The 23,740-nt window shown below is 37.0% G+C and overlaps 1 protein-coding gene across 11 annotated transcripts in view; it reads right to left on the bottom strand.

The window, feature by feature from the left end:
• RBPJ (recombination signal binding protein for immunoglobulin kappa J region) overlaps positions 1-23,740 on the bottom strand; it is a 270,633-nt gene that overhangs the window by 9,972 nt on the left and 236,921 nt on the right. For all 11 annotated transcript variants that reach the window (XM_015138101.3, XM_078001481.1, XM_078001484.1 and 8 more), the window contains 5 exon segments: positions 18,321-18,416; positions 8,748-8,913; positions 4,214-4,388; positions 441-578; positions 177-289 (listed from right to left, as the gene is read on the bottom strand). In XM_015138101.3, the coding sequence (XP_014993587.1) occupies positions 177-289; positions 441-578; positions 4,214-4,388; positions 8,748-8,913; positions 18,321-18,416 (688 nt within the window).

The raw sequence follows: 23,740 nt of genomic DNA, 5'->3' as shown, positions 1-23,740 counted from the left end.
TCTGAAATAAGGTACAGTATAACTGTCAATTATAAACAGCTCTGATTACTAACACATCTTTTAAAATTAAAAAGCATAAAATTGAGGTGTGTTTTTCCATTTGAATGTTGTGACTTTCCTGTTTAAAGAATTAATTTTTACTTCACATTATCACTAAAGCAAAAGTAGAGCCATACCAATCTTGGTAGTGCCATGCCAGTAACTGAGCACACAAGTTTGACTGTTTGTCCATAATGGATGTAGCCATCTCGGACTGTGAATTCTTCTCCTTCTGATTCATCATCATCCACTACAGTAGGTGGAAAAAGAAATCAAATTGTTACCTTTTTGAATTCATTTTATGATTAGGCAAATGACAAAACTTAATATATCCATATATCGCATCAAAAGAATTTAACGATTTCACACTAAAAACATTCATTGCACATTTTTATACTCACAGAGATGAATAAAAAATGCTCCCCACTGCTGTGAACTGGCATGAAAATTACCTCCTTCTACATGCAAGTATCTGGTACTAACTGTCTGGGATCGTAGTCGATTAAACAGAGCCACCTTTGTTCCTGAGGCAATGCATACTGCAAAGAAAAAAGAGCTCTTATTTATGTGATTGGAGCAAAAGGTGGGGAGGGAGCAAAAGAGGAAATTCTGCTTGGCAGTGTATAATTATTCTTTCTTATCATTTAACAGTTTGACAAATATTTTCACTTTCCAAGACAGTATAGATGACACCAAAAAAAGAAGTCAAGGTAACTGTTACTAATAATGTCAAGCTAATGATATCAAATGTCCATAAAAATAATTTTACAGTGAAAGCTACACAGTATGTTTAATGTGGTGCTGATTATTACAGAAAAACTTACTTTTAAAATAATGAATGTTAGACCGTAGAAATTTAAATGATGATCTATTTAAAGGATGTGTATCTAAATATACTGGTAAGAAAATATTTTCCTGGAATATCACTGAATGGAAAAGCAGACTATAAAATACTCTGTACGCTGTGGTTCCACTAGGCAAATGTATACATTTTTAATATGAGTTTTCATCCAATTACACAGAATACATGCATAGAAAAGGGACTAGAAGGATGTTTATCAGAGTTGATGGTAAATGCCTCTGCATACTGTGATTTTAGAAAATTCTACTTTCTTCTAAATACCTTAAAGTACCATATGAAATTTCTTGAAAATAAATCTATGTAAGCAGAAAAATATTCTGAAAGTGAAATATGTTCTCTGTCATCAAGAAACTAATATTCAGTACAAACACAAAGTTAAAGCAGTTATATAAAACCATGTAATTTGAAATGCAAATAGCCTGAATACAAACATAATATACCTCCTAGTACAGGAGTAGGTCTTGCTTTCCAGCAAGAAAACAAGAAACAAAGGACAACAAACTTAAATCTGATCACGATTCTAGACTAAAGATTCTCTCCTTGACCAAACTTTTAAGCAGGCTGCTCCGAGCATTCAACTAGTATTTGTCCTTGAGCCCTGTCATCAGTCTGCTTAGCTCAGCTGTAGCAAGAATCCTCCTAAATTATCCCCCACTCTGGATCTATGATCATCTTGGCCTGCCTTTAGCACAAATCCTAAGTCAGGTCAGAAAGAAACCTTCTACCTTTGATGTCTCCTTTTAGTAAGTTTCCATCCATTGACCCTCTCACTCTGCTTCATCCCCACTTGTCTTTGTTGTATTCTGAAATGGAATTTGGTTATATTTTCCCCTGTTGCAATAGTACTGAATGAAATCTGTCTTTCCAACTAGTGCCCACGCTCTATTTCTTTTTGACTCTGCCAATTTACAGAAAATACATTAAACTACACCAAATAAATGAAATTAGCAAAATCCAGTATATGGAAATCTCTAGTGGCCAAATGTCTCAACTTACTTAAATAAATTGCAAGAGTTGGTGTGTGTGTGGCGCGGGGGTTGGGGGGGTGGGGGGGTGTTCATAGATTATACTCAAGGACATGTCACAGTATAAACTGTACTATGTGGCAGATTTGAATTTTGATTCAAGCACTCTGATTTTTAAAATAACACTTTAGACCATTTTACATTTGAACATTGATTGGATATCCATCAAACTAAAATAGGGGCAGAAGAAAGTGGGCCTGGAGTACAGGTATAGATGAAGATAAGGTTGGTTGAATTTAAGATCACTGTTGAAGTTAGAGAATGAACATAAGAGGTTTCATTTTATGATGCAACTCTGTCTACTTGAGTGTGTTTGAAATTTTTCCATAATAAAAACTAAGTGATATTAGTGTACTGAGTGGACTAAAATATAACCAATACAAAAAAAAAAAAAAAAAAAAAAACCCATGAGCTCATAATAAAACAAAATGAAAAGAAAGCAAACAAAACAAAAACTCTAAAACCCCACTGGTCTCTTTCAAGGAATGTTATCATTGTTCTGCAAATGAGTAAACAAGCAACTAATCCTACCTTTTCATTACATACTACAATTGAAGCAAATAGCTGATATGGCAAAGTTCCTCTTTGTAGAAAAAACTCCAGCTAACAAATACAGAAGTTATGAATTTAAAAAATTAGAATATTACCTCTTTGCAGCATTTAATGAAATGGATTTAAACATCATCAATGGCTATTAAAACCATTAGGTTAAAGTTTGTTGAGGAACTTTATGGGTAGAATAGACTAACGACAGCTGAACTACTATAATCAATCCTAACATGAAAAAAAAAGTGGATAATCAAATATTATGACTTCCAAAGGAAATGAATGTATATTTTACCAACTAGTTCTGAAAGTCTTTATGTCTAACCACCAGTTCATGGAAAATGAGAGAGACAGAGAAACATGTAATCAGCCAAACCCAGAATATGGAATTCCACAACAGAAAAATGATCCAGTTTCTTCAACAAATAAATGACACAGAAGGAAAACAAAGGTGTGACAGGGTGAGAAGAAACTATTACAGACTGAAATGTGTAGACCTTGTCTGAACCCGTGTTTGAACAAACCACTGTAAAACAAAACAAAGCAAAAAAACTATAAAAAGACATTCTGGGTCAATCTGATAAATCTGTACATGAAATAGGATATTAGATGACACTGAAGAGCTGCTGTCAACTGTTAGGTATAACGATGTTTCAAAAAAAAAAAAAGGCATGTATTAGTCATTATTGCAGAAATTTTGGTTGAAAGGATAGGGTAAGATTTACATTAAAATACTTCAGCAATTAGAAGACAAAGAGGTGTTGGTGGTGATGGAGATAATGAAACAGAATGATAAAACCTGTTGAGGCTGGGTAGCTGGTTTCTCCCTTTTATCTAAATTTGAAAGTCTCAGCCAGGGGTGGTAGCTCACGCCTATAATGCCAACACTTTGGGAGGCTGAGGTGGGTGGATCACCTGAGGTCAGGAATTCAAGACCAGCCTGGCCAACATGGTGAAACCTCATCTCTACTAAAAAATACAAAATCAGTTGGGCATGATGGTGGGCACCTGTAATCCCAGCTACTCAGGAGGCTGAGGCAGGGAGGATTGGTTGAACCTGGGAGGTGGAGGTTGCAGTGAGCTGAGATCCTGCCACTGCACTCCAGCCTGGGCGACAGAGTGAGAGTCCGTCTCAAAAAAAAAAAAAAAAAGTCTCCATAATAAAAAGCTAAAAAAAGAAAAATGGGTGTGAAGGTTAAATTTATAGTTCACACAGACAGTATACTTCTCTGGTAGTCTAAAAATAGGCTGATGAGACAGCAGTCTCTGCCAGAGTAACCACATTAAAAATTTTGTTTAGATTCTCAGGAAGGCCTGCCAAAAAGCCCATTTAATTAGTAGTGTTTTTCAAAGGGGTGCTTTTTGACACTGTGGGTAGATCAATTCTTTGTGGAATTGGAACTACCTTGGACACTGCAGGACATTCAATTCAGCATCACAGGCTCAAGATACCCAAAGCCAACAACATCACCCCCTCCAGTCACCATAACAACAGAAGGAGAAAACCTCCCATTTCCCCAAAATGTCCTGGGAGCACTAAGGAACCAACTCTGGTTAAGAACTGCTTCATTAGACCACATACTGTCGATTTACGATTAAAAAAAGAGAGACAATAAACAGGGCCACAAAAATATTAGTAAAGAATTAATTGGCTATTGAAAAGGCCATTTTTAATTTAACAAAGAGTCTGTCTTATTAATTCATGGTAGAAATTGGGGACAAATAAAAAAAGCATACATACAGTCAGCATTTTTCAATGACTGCTTCTTTTTGGAAGGTTTGGAGATGACTTTTATCCGCTTGCTGAGGAACACACCAATGTCATCACTGTTGCCATAGAACATCTTTACAGACAACATGAAGTGCTTTCGCTTGTCTGAATCAGATATGTACAATGTTTTGGCTGTGCAATAGTTCTGTGAAAGAAAAGTAAAGTTTCAATAGTAGCAAAACCTTGTTTGTTTATGTAGTACCTACAATTCAGATGGCCATAGTTTAAGTAATAATAAGAAAAACAATTCCAATGGATAGCTGATAAAACCAACTACAAAAATTATCAACTGTAAAACTTACTGAAATTGATTTCTGAAAAGTATAAAATCTTCCTTATAAAGTCTATAAAACACAAACATTGTCATCTATTGTATCTTCTTTAAAAGACCGTTTAAAAAAACAGTATTTTCTTGTTTTACATAGCTCTACAACTGTGTCATGGAATTATCACTCAATGTTACAGCAGTAACTTTTAAAATAATCTTTACAGTTAAAAAAATCAATGACTATCTTCAAAAAAAAAAAGGGCATCACAATTCAACAAATTATGTAAAATATTTTAGCAGTAGTTCTTCTTAAAACAGTGCATAGAATGTTTTTCTTTATATAGCTGAACACTAGAGTAATCACTTATAAGTTTGAGGAAAACAATGCAAGACAAACTGGATGATTATAAAATGTCTTAACCAGAAAGAGATTATATAAGCATTACTCTAAAGAACTATTTTTAAAATGGTTAACTGCACAAAACGGCGATTCATATGTACCACTAAAAGAACTGAATTTAAAGGTACTAGAGAAAATGCTCAAGGCATTATGTCAGTTTACTAGAATTTAAATTCTGATAACTGAAAAGATTAAGAGATACAGCACTTGACAAACAGCAAAGACACTTCAAAATGCTACTGCTTATATTATATATGACAATTCTAAAATCTTTCCTATTCTCTTGATCCCTGTGAATCAGCGAGGGATCTAAACTACTGTCCTTTTCCAGATAAGATAAATAATGCTGAAACACAGTATAAATATCTAAAGTATCTGAATTATATTTTTTTAAAGATCAACATTCCACTTTAAAATTAAGCTAAACAAGTTTTTTCAACTATGTCTTCTGTATCTTCCTTTTAAAAAGCAGAACAAATGCTACTCGGGAAACAGTTAATGACTTATAGGTTTTTATTTTTAAAATTTTACTCACAGACAGCTTTGGTAGCAGACAAAACTACTGCAATCATTTATTGTACTTCTCATAGCAAAGCTATATAAGAAAATTTAGGTGCCATCTTGAACATTATACATTCAATTAAGTTTTTAAAAATCAAAAGTTCAGTAAAAGCTTTGAGAGGTTTTGCTCTGTAGAAGACAAAAATAAGATAAAGCTAATCACAGTAATAAGAAAAATAAAAACAGGCCAGGCTGGTAGCTCATGCCTATAACCCCAGCACTTTGGGAGGCTGAGGTGGGCAGAGTGCTTAAGTCCAGAAGGTTGAGACCAGTCTGAGCAACATGGTGAAACCCATCTCTACAAAAAACACAAAAATTATCCAGGCATAATGGTGCATGCCTGTAGTCCCAGCTACTCAGGAGGCTGAGGTGGGAGGGTAGCTTGAGCCCAGGAGGCAGAGGTTGTAATGAGCCATGATCCCACCACCGCACTCCAGCCTGGGTGACAGGGCGGCACCCTGTCTCAAAATGAAGAAAGATAAAGCAACAAAAAAACAACAGTACTTTGCAGTCACATCACTCCTTGCACCCAAGATCTCCAACACACTCAGAGATGGCATCTGTGAGCCTCTACACCCACAGGTCTGCAATGACAGCAATGAAGGTCAAATTAAGCTTAACAATGAAATTCTTCTGCAACATAAGATGAGGTCTGTGAAAATGGGTATCAATGTACTAAAGCAGACAGTCATGGGAAGCAAAAGTGAAATGTGTATCTAAATGAAGGTAATTACATTCTAATGGGAAAGCTTAAAACTGTTGAGATCGCTTAATTTTGAGTGTTAAAATTAAAAGGTAAGATCCAATCAGAAAGAGAAAATAACTGAAATCCAGCATAAATAACACATACTGGCAAACAAGAAAGGAAAAAAAGAACCAAGAAGGTTGGATCGTAAGACCTACACAAAAAGAACTGCATTTTGTTCAGAAAAAACAAACACACATATATCTCCTTGGAAAGAAAGGAAATATATCCCTAATTACAATGAGTAGTTTGAATCCACAAAAATCATAACCAAGTAACCAAGATAATTTTATGGGAACTATTATTTTAAAAAAACTGTAAGGCCACCGACCACAAACTACTCAAATTCCATTAAGAAAAAAAGGAATCAGGCCTGTAATCCCAGCACTTTGGGAGGCTGAGACGGGCGGATCACAAGGTCAGGAGATCGAGACCATCCTGGCTAACACGGTGAAACCCCGTCTCTACTAAAAAATACAAAAACTAGCCGGGCGAGGTGGCGGGCGCCTGTAGTCCCAGCTACTCGGGAGGCTGAGGCAGGAGAATGGTGCAAACCCGGGAGGCGGAGCTTGCAGTGAGCTGAGATCCGGCCACTGCACTCCAGCCTGGGCGGCAGAGTGAGACTCCGTCTCAAAAAAAAAAAAAAAAGAAAAGAAAAAAAGGAAAAAGTCACTGACTCATAGAAAATAAGCAAATAAAACTAAAATTACATTTGCCTTGCTATTCTAAAAGGTTAAATTAGCTAATGGAATTCTAGAAGAGAAAATGGTATATAATCATCTCTCTAGAAATACTCTTTGAAAACAAGATCTTTAGGCAATAAAGACATTTCCCTGAAAGGAAGAAGAAATACCAAATCTAATGCTGCAAAGTGATACTTGCGAAAGACAAGCAGTGATACTATTGGTTGGTTGATTTGGTATTACCTCACTTAAAATTACTGGAAGCTGGAACTGGTTAAAATGAGCTATGAAGTAGGATTAAACAGTTATATATATACACAGGTAGCTAGAATCCCTGGCTTCTCACTACCTATCTGATCCACTCATTCATAGTACTGAATGTCTACATGTGAAGCCTGGAGGCATATAACTCTGAGATTTCCTAGGTAACAAGAAAACAGATGAGACAAGACTAAGATCTATTAGATTAACCCACCACTTAAATATATTCGTTACTTTAGCTCGGGGGTCATAATTTGAAACAGTTTGACTGGTTTAAGATGAAACAACTTTTATTGTAATAAGTATCCCAAATCTAATCTAAAATACATAGTCAACAAACCTTACTTACAAAAACTATAAAGATATAATGACATACAAATAGCTAAATTTGAAGGAGGTTGATATTAAGACCTGTAGTACTATCTGTAAAATCACTAAAATTGAATTTGAGAGCACATATCCCCTAGCTCACCTCCATCAACACTACTCCCAACCCATATCTCTAGTGCCAACTACAACACAGCAAACACTAAAATATTCAACAAAGATGCATTGAATGAAACAGCTGTTTATGCACTATTTTAGAAGACATTTAGTCATTGAGATCAGAACTAACCATTTTTCAAAGTACAGTAGCAAGCAAAAATAAAATCATAGCTAAATCCCAAGTGAATAAAAAACTATCTTTCAATATTAAAAGTATAGATTGGCTGGACACGGCGGCATACACCCATAATCCCAGCACTTTGGGAGGCTGAAGTGGGTGGATTGCTTGAGCTCAGGAGTTCAAGACCAGTCTAGCTAACATGGTGAAACCCCGTCTCTACAAAAAAATACAAAAAAGTTAGCTGGACATGGTGACGCACACCTACGGTCCTACTACTTGAGAGGTGGAGGCTGCAGCCAGCCAAGATTGCGCCACTGCATTTCAACCTGGGTGACAGAGTAAAAATCCCGTCCAGGGGAAGAAAAAAAAAAGATCTAGATTGACTGCTTTCTAAATTCATACAATTAGTAGAAGTAGTTGATAAATTGTTTTCTCTAGAAAATTAATTAAAGAACCCCTGCTACGCACTAAAATTTGAGGATAACCAACTGTGGCTGTTCTTGTCTATAGTATCTCTGATGTCAAGTAAACATTTATGATCTTTATAACCCAGATAAATGCTTTCCACAATGTATATATCATTATGTCTAGTATAAAACTAAGATTAAAACAGCAGAGTAAAACATTACTGAACAATGTATTTTTGTTGAGATTTGAGTATCAAACCTCTGTCAAACAGAAGATGAGCAATCAGCCTCTTAAATTTATTACTGGCTTCCAATAGAAATCTGATTTGCTAAAACTGCTTGCAAGCTGGGGAAGCTTACTGCTTGCCATCTTCCAATGTCAGCAGCATAAGCTTCATGAATGACTAGACCAAAGCGATCTGAGAGGCATACTTTTTGGTCCTAGTTTATATATTCCAGAAATTGTTACTAATAGTTATTAAAGAAAAAAATCTCCACCACAAAAATGAATATGAAAACTACATTCTGGTGCCATGGTGCCCTTTTCTGGTGAACTAGCAGTCTTGATTTACCTTTCCTTCCAAGTTTAGCTGCTGCATTTCTTGGTCACTATTTCCTATCCCAATAAATGCACACGGTTGAGACTCTTGTTCAGAACAACCATCGCGTTCCATTTGTTCTTTTTTTTTCTTCCATCCACTGCCCATAAGATACACACAAGGAGGAGGGCAAAAAAACCTGAAGAATAATGGGGGGAAAAAAACAAAAAGCTCAAATCAATTAGATTCAAGAAAGCATTTCCTTTTCTTGAACATTACGAATAGAAAATCATATTGAAATGCACCTATTTCCCAAAGAAAAATTTTGGTGAAGCCTTTTGTAATGCAAATAATCATGCCCACAAGACAGAAATCGGGACTTCCACAATAACTAAATCTGTTCAGGTAAAATATTGGAGTTACGCGTACAGTTAGATTAAATACTTTTTAGAGTACAGAACTTCTCTTTGTATTTTCACACGGCTCAGAGTTCTAAACTACTGGAGTTCAGCAAATTCAGTGCACTCTAACATATTACAAAACATGATAAACCACCACAAAATCTGTAATTACTAATTAAGGCCTATTCAAAATGACACAATCATTAATGAGTGACATTATTGTTATGGATACTGCATTTAACTTAATGTGGTAAATTAACTTAATGGGATAAATTAACCTGGAAATTTGTATTAGAGTATTGTCCATAGTAGAAATACCCAAAATATTAATAAAAGCAAAAGAGTCAAAAGTAAATGGATCTCCTGATTATGAGCAATGTTGTATTTTACATATCTTTGAATTTTATATATACTTGGAACACCTGGTACACTGTAGATATCTGAGAAATATTTCATGCTCAAAGAACAATACACTATACTCTTTCAACTCACAGAATACCATAGGTTTGTTTTGCTAGTTGTCAAAAACCACCCTCACAAGTTCTTCTGAGAATGACTTTCTTATAATCTTTTCTTTAGCAATTAAAAATATTATCTACTGCAAAGCCTAGCTCAAGGCTCATATTTTACATAGTTCAGACCATCAATCCAGTCCTTATATAGGGTGTAAATTCAGCTTTGCTCAATTATAATGCTGACTTGTACATACTTTAAAACATCTATGCCATATCTCTCTAGAGGGCCTGAAAACTCAAATTAACTATAGTAGCCACATAAGTCATATACATGGGTGAATGATGTATACAATAAACAGGAATATCTAGGCTGGGCACGGTGCCTGTAATCTTAACACTTTGGGAGGCAGAGGCAGGTGGATTGCTTGAGCCCAGGAGTTTGAGACCAGCCTGGGCAACATGGCTAAACCTCGTGTCTATAAAAAATATAAAAATTAGTGGGCATGGTGGCAGGCACCTATAGTCCCAGCTACTCTGGTGGCTGAGGTGGGAGGACTACCTGAGCCTGGGAGCTCAAGGCTGCGGTGAGCTGTCATAGTGCACCTGCACTCCAGCCTGGGTGAGTGTGAGACTGTCTTTAAAAAAAAATTAGGAATATCCTTTAGTTTCCCAAAGAAGTAGTTTTCTTCCCTTCTTTCTTGAAACACACAGCCTCCATTGTCATTCTCACTTTTTGTACTGTTATTAGTACCCCAAATTTTTTACTTTTCTTAATCCTAGTATAAGAAAACCCAGATCTTAAATGCAATGATAATTAGCCACTGGTGTGTATATATCCACTCACACTCACGTGGCTGAACTACGGGCATGCAGGTCTAGTGTTGGTCCCGTCCTCCAATTGTTCAACAGATGCCTGAAATCAAATTTTGTATGAAATAGTTTTTTTTTAATTTGGCAACTAATTTACACTTATTAACACTTTGTAGGCCAACAACGTGCAGACTAAAAGAAAAAAAACTTTATGTGCATATATGCACACACATGCAGACACCAGCAGGCTGGATTTGGTGCTTAGGTCTTCTTGAAGGTGGTAATATCTACTTCTTATTTGCTTCCCCCTCAGCCTCTACAATATTATCTACTGAATTGACTCAAAATATATTAATAGAACCTACTTTTTGCTCAACCCTAACCAGACTACTTTAGAGGCAATTTACATATGACTTACAAGAAGTAAACTGGGTTTATTTAATATTCATTAATTCTCCAAATTATTTATTATATCCTGAGTGTGTAACAGATACTGGGGATATAGCAGTAAAAATAACCAAAAAAATTAAACAAAATTCCTGTCCTCATGGAACTTACACTTTAATAGGAGAGAGATAATAAAAACAGATAAATGAGTGAAATAACATGCACATGTACTGCGTTAGCTGGTGTACTCCGTTAGCTGGGGAGAAAAAAATAAAGCAGGCAAGGGGTACCTGAAATGGGGACAGCCCAAGGTGGCCAGGAAAAGTTTCCTTAAGAAGGTGACTTTGAGTCATGACTTAAAGCCATGTGGACACCTGGGGCAAGAGCATTTCCACAGAGGAAAGAGCCAGTGCAAAGGCTCTGAGGTAGGAAGGACTGTGACCAAGAGTGGGGAAATAACCAACAGACCAGAGTGGCTGGAGTGGAGAGCAGGAGGGGGATTAAGAGGCAGCGAAGCCAGAGGTAGTGGACAAGTAGACCAAGGAGGCCCTAAGGATTTAACTGAGTGAGGAGGGAAGTCTCTGTAGTCCTCTCACATTTATCTAATCCAATAGAAAAGAGCAGTTTTCATGCCTGTATACTTACACGGAGGCCAAGGATATAAAGGTCACAGCCAAGGTAGTGGGCCCAGTTCCAGGTCACTCTAAGTTTGGAGGGAAGCCTGGATTAACTGGGCTAGTTTTGGAGTGGGTTCAGTTCAAGTCTACAAAGGGGAGCTTTCTGGCTTATAATGCTGGGAGTTACCCAATGCTTACTATGGCACAGAGTCAAATACCTAGGCTGGCACACTCTCAGGAGGTTGAGAAGGCATCAGTTTTGGAAACACAACTCCTGTTAGTTTTCTATTGAACACTGATGTTAGGACTCCTTAGTAAATTGGTGTATCAGCTATAAAACTCAAAGAGCTGTGTTTTAGTACAGGTTGTGTATTCCTTATCTAAAATGCTTGGGACCAATAGTGTTGTCAATTTTTTTTTCCCAGATCTTGGATTGTTTGCATTTATTCTTAGTGGTTGAACACCCCAAATCTAAAATGCTCCAGGCTGGGTGCAGTGACTCTCGCCTGTAATTCTAGCACTTTGGGAGGCCAAGGCGGGCGGATCACTTGAGGCCAGGAGTTCAAGACCAGACTGGCCAACATGGCGAAACACTGTCTCTACTAAAATTACAAAAATTAGCCAGGCATGGTGGTGCATGCCTGTAGTACCAGTTACTCAGGAGGCTGAGGCACGAGAATTGCTTGAACCCGGTAGGTAGGGGTTGCAGCGAGCCAAGATAGTGCCACTGTACTCCAGCCTAGATGACAGAGGAAGACTCTTACAGGGTCATGTTGGCACTCAGGGTTTTCAGATTTTGGAGCACTTCGAATTTTTGGATTGGGAATGCACAACCTGTATGCCAAATACAGTAGTCAAATCTCAATGAGTTATCATAAGTGGTACTTCTTAATTTCACATCTGAAAAATATAAAGAGAGCTAAAATGATAAAAGAATGAGTAGTGCTAGTTTTCTCAAAAGTACTGTGACAAAATGCATGAAACGGTAAAATTCAGGTTGACAAAAAATTCTCTATTCAAAACAATGACCAAGGGTCTATCTTGAAAGTGCTTTCCAGCCGGGCGCGGTGGCTCAAGCCTGTAATCCCAGCACTTTGGGAGGCCGAGACGGGTGGATCACGAGGTCAGGAGATCGAGACCATCCTGGCTAACACGGTGAAACCCCGTCTCTACTAAAAAAATACAAAAAAACTAGCCGGGCGAGGTGGTGGGCGCCTGTAGTCCCAGCTACTCGGGAGGCTGAGGCAGGAGAATGGCGTGAACCCGGGAGGCGGAGCTTGCAGTGAGCTGAGATCTGGCCACTGCACTCCAGCCTGGGCTACAGAGCGAGACTCCGTCTCAAAAAAAAAAAAAAAAAAAAAAAGAAAAAAAGAAAGTGCTTTCCAATCATGTAATAAATATAAGAAAAATGAAGACTTTTCAATAGTCTCTGAGTCTTTAAAAAAAAAAAAATCAACTCTAAATTATTTCAAAAAGCCATGATGGAAGAAAGTAGCAAATCCAAAATAATCTAAACATTGAAATTATTTCTATATTGCTGATAAAATCATAACTTAAACATCCCAATATCATCATCCCCTAAAATACGGCAAACAAATCAAGTTGTTGCCCAGACTTCAGTAACAATACAGTGATTGAATAAATGTCAGCATATATACAAAAAAAGGGCAAGAATACAAGCAAAAGAAACCAAAGGGAGTGGGGTAAAAATAAAAGGCCACCAAATTAACAGAAGAAAACTCAAATACATCTTTATTTTATTTATTTACTTATTTATTTATTTAATTTTAAAGATAGAGTCAGACTTTCACTATGTTGCCCAGGTTGGTCTTGAACTCCTGGTCTCAAGGGATTCTCCTGTCTTGGTCTCTCAAAGTATTGGGATTACAGGTACAAGCCACTGCACCTGGCCTAAAATATATCTTAGGTGGTGTATTTTAGGCCAGGTGTGTGAAACTGACGATTTTTTAAAAATTTGGGCAGTTGGTCAATATGTATCAAACATTCAGTGAAAAGTTTGACCAGTAAGTGGTTAGCTTACAGAGTTTAACTGCTGCTACAAAAAGATACCCTATAAAACACATTGCCTCTATTTTCTCATCTTTCCCAGCAGCTCTATCAACTGACAAACAATACTTTCCCTGCCACTTGGTGGCGATATGCACACATTTAAAATTTTATTCCTGTCATAGCTGTCTTTATTTTCAGAGACTGTTTCAACACCTATTTCCTCAAATCTTGAGATGATGTCTGAAAACTGCCTTACAGATTCAAAGAAGGCTTTTTATCTGTCCCAATATATAAATTCGGTTAAACAGAATCCAAACTCATGACATTTGCATTATCTTGCTACCTTTGCAGAATCATTACTAACCTTTGATGATTATTCAGTTCACAAGGACCGTATTTAGGAACTTTCTGCATACCACAATTGGCCAATTAACACAAATCTCAATATGACTTCAGAATCAGTCTAAATGGCTTTACTGTTAATTGTTTCAATAGCATCATACTGCTGCTTAATTACTGCCTTCAAGAAAGCTGAATGTTAATATGTCAAATGACATATTAACATTTGTTATTAACAATGTTAATATGTCATTTGACATATTAACATTTCCTCTAGATAAAATAATCTTTTAAAAAGTTTATTTTTTAACCTAAGACCTTACTTAATGAGAAACTCATCACTAATATAAATAGGGTACTAGATGTGCCATGCAAATAAATATTAGTTATTAGGCACCATATTTAACATCAAGAACAATTTAAAATTTGGGGATAAAATTTCCTAACCAAGTATTTTTAAGCATCACTCACTGGAGTTATTTTATATGCCAAAAAGACACAGCCAAGAGGACTGTGATCATGCCCCCAGGTAACCTCACGCCTTGTGCCTTTGCAACTCTTCAAAAAGGCCTGAACCTGGATCAGCAAGAAAGAAGGCAGATCTTCCTCTTCCCACTATGCACTCCACCACCAAGTAAGAGCCCAGAACTCTTTTCTGAATCCAGGGGAGTTTGCTAGACATCCAGAGGGCTAGACTAGCATTAGCAATCCCTTAATACTAACACCTGTTTTTTAAGTACATTTAATGGGTTTCCCCTTTATTATAAAGTAATGCACGTCTACTTTGAAATTTTTAACAATACAAATCAGTGAAAATATAGGAAAGTAGTACTCTGGCCTTTTCATCATTTTTATTCATTTTTTAGAGGACTTCAAAGTTTAGATTGTTCAAGCTTTCTTTTGACTGGGTTTTAGACCAACTAGGCCATGCCCAAACAATACAGAGAAATTGAAAACAGGACGGGTGCGGTGGCTCACGCCTGTAATCCCAGTACTTTGGGAGGCAGAGGCGGGCAGATCACAAGGTCAAGAGTTCGAGACCAGCCTGGTCAACATGGTGAAAGCCCGTCTCTACTAAAAATACAAAAAGTAGCTGTGCATGGTGGTGGGTGCCTGTAATCCCAGCTACTCGGGAGGCTGAGGCAGGAGAATCATTTGAACCTGGGAGGCAGAGGTTGCAGTGAGCCAAGATTGTGCCATTGCACTCCAGTCTGGGCAACAAGGTGAGACTCCATCTCAAAAAAAAAAAAAGAAAAAAAAGAAGAAAAAATATAAAAGCTACTACAATAAAAGATAAGGCTAAATTTTCCGTTTTAACTCGATAAACCACTACAGCTCTATATGCATTTTGTTTGTTTGTTTGTTTTGAGACAGAGTCTCACTCTGCCACCCAGGCTGGAGTGCAGTGGCACTATCTCGGATCAGTGCAACCTCCGCCTCCTAGGTTCAAGCGATTCTCCTGCCTCAGCCTCCACAGTAGCTAGGATTACAGGCGCCTGCCACCACACCTGGCTAATTTTTGTATTTTTAATAGAGACAGGGTTTCACCATGTCGGCAGGCTGGTCTCGAACTCCTAACCTCAGGTGATCCTCTCACCTTGGCCTTCCAAAGTGCTGGGATTACAGGCATGAGCCACCGCACCCAGCCGTATTAGTTAGCAGTAACTAACAAACAGGAACCTTATCTGGATTTTAACATAATTTTCTAAATAGCTCTTCCCCTTTTGTTATCTCCATTGGGCCTCAGTTACACATCCCGGTATTAAATGACATAGTGACTTTTAAAACTCCTAGTAAAGATCCTTTTGCATAAAACCTGGCACATAATAGCCAAATAGCCAACCAGAAATAAAGAATAAGTGAATTCAATTGTACTAAAACGCATCTTCAAAAATCCAGAGAAAAGAAAAGCAGCTTGCCCAAGTTTGAAGCTATATGATAAACATGCATCTATTCACAATTCAATTAGAACTAGCCCAGTCTCACCTAGGTAATGGTAAAAGAGTTAGTCTTAAGCAAAGTTAAGTTTACAAAGTTTAAGTACTCAGAGGATCTTTTCCTCCTTAGTCCCTGCTCTAGATAACCAACACTCAAACGCAAATGGAATGGTATGGCAATTAGGGTAGTAAAAAGGGTAAATATTTAAAATTAGGCCGTCAAGAGTTCCAACCCTAGCTCCACAGATTCCTAACTAATGTCAACCTGGACACATTTAAAATCTCTGATTTTTAGATTCTTTGCCCACAGAATTTGGATCATAACATGACTACTTTACAAAATTGTTATGAGGATTACAACTTTAAAATATTTATAAAGCACTTTTAGATTCTTCTTCCATAATGATGGGTGTTGACTTTTTCTGTTTTGCTTAAAAAGCAGAAAACTTGCTATAAACACACACTATATTTCATTAATGAAAAAGAAATACTGAATTTCTAGTATCAACTTCGTGGGGAAAAAAAGGACCACTAATTTGAGTTGGTATGCTGTGTCCCAAACTACAGATACCAACTTCTTCCCATATTTAACCCTAAATCAGTGTTTAAGTTGTTTTAGTAAAGTAAGATAAAATAATCATAAATTTAGTAAGCCTGAATAACAATACCTGGCAGTATGAATCTTAAATACTGTTTTCACTTGTTCATCTTTGAGGATAAAACTACCAATTAAATAGCTTTACCTTCTTGGCCAAGCACGGCGTCTCATGCCTCTAATCCTTTGGGAGGCAGAGGAGGGCGGATCACTTGAGCCCAGGAGTTTGGGATCATCCTGGACAGCATAGTGAAACCCTGTCTCTATAAAAAATACAAAAATTAGCCGGCCATGGTGGTGAGTGCCTGTAGTCCCAGCTACTCAGGTGGCTGAGGTGGGAGGATCACCTGAGCCCAGTAAGCAAAAATCATACCACTGCACTCCAGTCAGGGCAACAGAGTGAGACCCTGTCTCTCAAAAAAAAAAAAAAAACAAAAAAAAAAACGCTTTACCCTTCTTTTCAGCTCAGATCTAGTCAGCTTCCAGGAACTTCCTAAAAAGGGACTTCCTAATTCTCTTTTAACATGTAAATTAATCTAATCACATACATATTACATTTCCCTTCTCTTAAGCATAAGCTGAGGTTTCCTTTATGTCACAATCTCTAAGAATTCTACTCATTCCTTTCACAACAACCCCAAAACCTTAGTTTTCATTCCTTCTCTCTTCAGTTGGGTACCTTTCTAGCCAATTAAAAACCTTTGATCTTTCTCCATAAGCAGGCTTTTTCCATGAAATGCTTAACCAAAAAATGCTGTTTGAAAGACAGACTCAAGAAACTATTCACAAGAAAATTTCAGGAACCAAGTGAAGAAACAATGAAAGTCCCCAATTAAACATAAAAAATGCTGACATTTATAGAATACCACGAGAAATATTTTTAAATCACCTTGTTGTAATTTAATTTTGGTTAATCTACTTTATAGGTAATTTCTGTTGAGTCCACATTCAACCAGTATGAGAGTATGAACCCAGTTTTGCTGTTTCTTCTTAATAGCAACCCAAACAAGAATAGGATCAAGAGAGAGGGCCAGGATTTTCCTTATAATCACTCCATAGCTCAATTAACCTAAGCTCAAGACAGTTTTAGGATCAAGAGCTTGTTTAGCCTTTTCCTTTTCAAAACGGTACTTTTGGGGTCACATTTGTGTAAAAAACTACATTTTCCACCAAAGAGAAAGCTTCGCTGTGAATGACCTAATGTATCACATAAGTATTTGGGAAATATTATGTAGCCCAAAAGAAAAATTGTGGATTATTTGATTTTGTAAGATCAGGGATTTATTAACAAGATGACCTTTATTAAATTCTCCTTCTGGCTTGAGTATGTGTAGAAAGTAGAAAAGTTCCTCTTCAAAGCTCGTCTTGGTTTAAAAATAAAATAATAGACACTAGAAATAATAGCTTCTTACTCTAAAGCCTCCTATCAACTATTAGTTCTTACACTTTACCCCAATTAGTCGCTTTGGTTTACTTAGGCATGTCTGGGCAGGCCCAGACAAGTCTTAGCGCATAGCTTTATGCCTCTTCCTTATTCGGAAATGTTATTGCTTTCTTAAACCTTTTGTAAGCAACTTCCTCTCTTCTTTGTTCTTGCTTGTACTTACCTATTTAGGAAAGTTTTATGTTATTAGCAAATCGGGTATCAATTTAAGACTGTGAGGTCCAGCTCCAGCCAATGGATGCAGGACACAGAGGTAAGGATGACCCAAATGCATAAGGGACAAATATGTCTGCTTTCCCTTGGTTAAGTGTGCTCTCTCCATTACTCCATCTGCAAGGGGCACCTTTTCTGCAGAAAATAAAGATTGCCTTGCTGAGAGGTCCTCTGTCTCCATGCTGACTTTTCTTCATGGCACCAATTATCTATTCCTAACAGTATACTACAATTCACTTTGTTTCTCCCCTTGAGGAGACAAATCCCCTATTTTTTATTTTGTACTAGCAAATGAACCCAGTAATAGAAACCATCCTTTGACACATATATTAATATATAATTGGCAAATTCATGTGGTAACTACAATTAACTATCCACCAGAAAAACAATAATCTTACCTTTTTTCATTTCCATATGACTTCTGTGCAACTTTTGCATGAAGAATAAGTACTGTTTGATCTCCTCGCTCTTTTAAATAATTTCGCATAGCTTCCCTAAAATCAAATATAAATATTACTGTTACAGAGGTGAAATTCGTGATGAAATCTTCCTTCATTACTATGCTCTGTAATGAGAGGAATGCTTATAAATATTTTTTAAATAAGCAAACCTTAAAAACAAAAACAATAAAGCAAAGTAAATCCATAAATTAAACTGGAAGATTATACAATGATACTAAACACTGCTCATTTTCAATTCTATTCCTTGTTCTTTAAAAATAAGAAACTGTCTTGCATTCTTTAGAATTTATGATGTAACTCAAACCACAATTACACCTTCCAGAATAACTAGAATCAACATATACACTGCTAATGTGGCTTTAAAATATTATGAAGTTAATAAAATGCAGTAATTTTGTAGTTTAATAATGTAGTTCCCCTCCTCAGTTTCCCTACCCCAGCTCTCAGAAGCAATGTTTTTCACTGAATACAAAAGCTGTAACAAATCCTTAGGTCATCCAAATTTGTTATTACATGATCCTAAAATGACAATTCTATAGGGACCAAGAAAGGCCTATCGTTCACATACGAATACATAATTATCTCAAGGATATTAAATAAATAAAATTTAATAAAGGCTAATTGAAATCAATGAAAATCTGAATTTTGAAAAAAATATAATGTTAATTCTTTCAAGTAAAAACAACTCTACATATTTGAGCAAATGGTCGATACAAAGTTCAATATCTTAAATGTATTTACATACTCAATTGTTTTGCTAAGCAATATTATATAGTAAAAAGAAAGCAAGTTCTACACAGATGAAACTATAACAATTCTGAATAAGCAGAATCCCAATTCTTGAGATGTCTTACACAGCCCAAACTTCAATGTTATTCTACTCATACTATAAAGACAAATATCAGGTATAAGAGGGTAGCTATACAATAGTAATAAGTTATTAAATATTAGGATTTCTAGGTTTACAGCACTTACATACTAAGTAGCCTGGGGCAAATCATTTAACCTCAACCAGCCTGATTCCCTAACTGGAAACGGAAGATAATAACACCTCCCTACCACAGGGTGGCTGAGGGGATTAAATGAGATAACCTAGATAACAGCATTTATTTTTACCAACTGAAAAAACCTGTTAGCTCCAAGGCAGGGCAGTAATACCAGGATATAAATAGACTGAGAACTAATCCCTACCACTGAAAAGGAACTCAAAGTCCAAATTGTAATGAAATGCAATAATCCAAGTAGAAATATGTACAAAAAGCACCAATAAGGGAATGCCTATGTAAAGACAAGGGTGGATGGTAAAGGACTACATGCTGGGAAAAGTTTTTAGAAGCCCTAATCCTGAGAGAGAAGTAGACACAGGAAGTGGGAGGAGGAAAGCATAAGGTGCTCCAGGGCCTGAAAATAGTGTGAACGAAGGCATCGATAACTGCACATTCAGGCTAAGGAGTAAGGCAGTCACAACAGTAAAACAAGAGCAGCTAATGTTTCTTGAATGTTTCCTATGTGCCAGGCCTTGAGTTAAGCACTTTAACTCCATTATTTTATTTAATCCTCATAATGCAAAAAGTTAAGTACTGATATACTGCTAACACCATGTTGATTGTCATGCCCAAGTTCTTATAGTGAATAGTGGCAGTCGGGAATTCAAACAAATTTGCAAGATTCTAAGGTGAGCATGGCAGTGAATAAGGTTGACAATGACAGAGTCAACTATGAAAGGCTTTGAAAATTGGACATTTGTATACTTAAATACTAAGTATAAAAGTTTACACTATTTCAAATATTACCCCGTAACAGGTGATGATAAAAGTAGTAATACGTCTCTGCATAGCAAAAGAAACTATCAATGGAGTAAACAGACAATCTACAGAATGGGGAGGAAACACGTGCAAACTATGCATCTGATAAAGGTCTAATATCCAGCATCTATAAGGAACAAACAAATTTACAGGGGAAAAAAAAAACCCATTAAAAAGTAGGCAAAGAACATGAACACTTTCCAAAAGAAGACATACATGTGGTCAACAAGCGTATGAAAAAAAGCTCAATATTACTGATCACTGGAGAAATGCAAATCAAAATCACAATGAGACACCATCTCACATCAGTCAGAATGGCTATTATTAAAAAGCCAAAAAATAGCAGATGCTGGAGAGGTTGCAGAGAAAAGAGAACATTTATACACTGTTGGTGGTAGTGTAATTTAGTTCAACTGTTGTGGAAAGTTGTATGGCAATTCCTCAAAGAGCTAAAAACAGAACTACCATTCCACCCAGCAATCCCATTACTGGATATATACCCAGAGGAATATAAATCATTCTACCATAAAGTCACATGCACACGAATGTTCACTGTAGCACTATTCACAATAGCAATGACATGGAATCAGCATAAACACCCATCAGTGACAGACTGGATAAAGTGTGGTACATACACACCATGGAATATTATGCAGCCATAAAAAAGAATGAGATCATGTCTTCTGTGGGAACACAAATGAAGCTGGGGGCAATCTTCCTTAGCAAACTAACACAGGAACAGAAAACCAAATATCACATGTTCTCACAAGTGGGAATTAAATGATGAGAACTTATGAAGACAAAGAAGGAAACGACAGACACTGGAGTCTACTTGAGGGTGGAGCTTGGGAGGAGGGAAAGGAGCAGAAAAAATAACTATTGGGTACTGGGCTTAATACCAGGGTGATGAAATAATCAACAAACCCCCATGGCACGAGTTTACCTATGTAACAACCCTTCATATGTAACCCTGAACCTAAAATCAAAGTTTTAAAAAAAAACTCTTGGAAAATTATTTGACGTACTTTTAGGGGAAGTATTGTTATATGGTTATTCATTATGATTAAACCTTTAAGTATAAAAAAAGTGGTAGCATGTAGTAAGATCCAGAGAAAAACTCAAAATGAAAAAAAAAAAAAAATCCATCCCTTTTGTGAACTGGGACAAGATCACCAGTCAATTTTCTCTCCAGCCCATTATAGAAAATCAATACTGTAGAAACTGAATTTTCAATCTAAACTAAAGGCAATGAGAGGTCTTATTAAGGTTTTTTAAAAATACATAATTAATTTTACTTTTTAGTTATTTTTAGAGAAAGGATTCAAAAGCAGAGGGACAAGACAAACATAAAAAGGCTCTCACACTAAGAAGAAGGTAACAGAAGACAGTAGGGAACAGGAAAAATAACTATTTTTTTTGTTTTGGGAGAAGTGGGTATATATTATTAGGTTTTGCTGACAAAAGTCAACTCTGAAGTGCCCCTGGGACCTCCGAGTTGAAAGTATTCAGTAGGTTGTTGGAAGTATCTATGCATAGTTCAAGAGAGAGGTCTGGGCTGAAAAGGTGGAGTTCACTAGTATGTAATTGGCAAACAAAACCATGGAAGTAAATGTACTCCCCCGGAACAAAAACACATTGACAGGAGAGTCAAGAAGAAAATGTATTAAAGGAAACTGAGAACTGATAACAGGAAGAACTGAAATCAGACTCAGGTGCTGTAGAAAGACACAACCTCGAAAGAAGGGAGCAATCAAAGGTGAGATGTTGCAGAAGTCAAGGTCACTTTAATTTCAGCAAGAAGTCTAACAGATGCCAGCTGGGCGAAGGACATAAGCAGGAGTTAAGTCTGAAAGTCTCTATTTTATTCGTAAAATGAGAGGCCATCATGATGTCTAATGGATAAGAAAACAGCTGTAAATACTGGAAATACCTTCCAGGGTATGGAAAAGGAAGCTAACTATGGACAAATAAAACAACTGAAGATTGGTATCAAAGGACCAGCTAATGTTGGAATCCAAAAAGAATGATGTCAATTCCCACTAACATTCCAAGGAAGGGAATAGGGAGACCATACTCTCAAACCTGCTGGGTACTAGAGATGCAGCCTGGAGAGTGTAACAATGATGAGGGATTTGAGGTGCTACAAAGTCAGGTGACTGAACATAGAGTTCAGGGTGAAAAAGAAAACAAAAGCAGGTTGGGTGCAGTGGCTCACGCCTGCAATCCCAGCAATTTGGGAGGCTGAGGCAGGCAGATCACCTGAGATTGGGAATTTGAGACCAGCCTGACCAACATGGAGACACCCTGTCTCTACTAAAAATACAAAATTAGCCAGGCACGGTGGTACATGCCTGTAATCCCAGCTACTAGGGAGGCTGAGGCAGGAGAATCGTTTGAACCCAGAAGGCAGAGGTTGCAGTGAGCCGATTGCACCACTGCACTCCAGCCTGGGCAACGAGAGTGAAACTCTGTCTCAAAAAAAAAGAAAAAAAAAAAAAGCAAAGCCAAGAGAAGGCCAATATCCTGACAAAACCAGCACAAAATTTCTCAGCACAAAACTTGAAGGGCTACTATATATTTGAATAATTTTAAGCCATTAAGTGTATTTCTGGATACCAAATTCTATTTGCATTTGTAGTCTCTATTACATTATTTAGCAGTAACTGCATTGTGTTTGTCAGGTTTCATGCTTATTTTTCTTGTCTTCCCAAATAAGGGCAAGATTCATACTTTACATTTCTATCCCTTTCATGACAACTCAGGTAAATCAGGACACAAACTTGGTATTTGATAATATCCAAGGCAGTCACAAATGCTTTCTACAAAGATTTTAATTATAATCATTAAACGAGCTAAAATTAAAAAATCACTCTACCAGTACTCTTCTAAGCATGTATTAACATAACCAACAACCTTGAGGGTAACACACTATTACGTACATTTCAGAAACTGGGTAGAGGTTAAGTCACTTTCCCAAGATGATACTGAAGAGCGAGGATTCAAATCTAGGTAGTCTAGCTTGTGAGGACAAAATTACACTATTAGTGGTTAGGGGTATAGCTCTGGTGTGAAATAGATCAGGGTCTGTTACTAAGGGTCTGTCTCACTAAGCCTGAGTTTTCTCACCTGTAAGGTAAAGACAGTAATACCTCATATTGGGGGTGGGGGGGACACTTTAAAGTAAGTTAGTCCCACAAACTGACAGAAAGCAAGTGTCAGTAGCCTCTAATTATTAATATTATTTCCTTAGAAAGACTTCAACCTTCAATAGTACACAAAGTGCAGAGGGAGGGAAAATGGGACTTGCACTGAGGCTTTGAGAGCCAAGTTGAAAATGACCTAGGAATGAATGATCAGGCATCTGAACCAATGTGCAAAACACAAATTTTGTAAGTACACCAGGTAAACTGCACAACTATCCATCTTCCCACTGAAGATTTATCGAAAGCCCACTGTATTCTAGGCACTGGGCATTTTGCTGGCTTCTACTACTGGATGTAACTGTTCATAGTTCTAAGAACTCACGATGCTTATGATGAATGCAGGGTGACA

Source organism: Macaca mulatta, chromosome 5 (assembly GCF_049350105.2).
Source record: "Macaca mulatta isolate MMU2019108-1 chromosome 5, T2T-MMU8v2.0, whole genome shotgun sequence".
Taxonomy (NCBI): Eukaryota; Metazoa; Chordata; class Mammalia; order Primates; family Cercopithecidae; genus Macaca; species Macaca mulatta.
The sequence above is the reverse complement of the archived record's forward strand: the minus strand, read 5'-3'. Positions and strand labels throughout refer to the sequence as shown.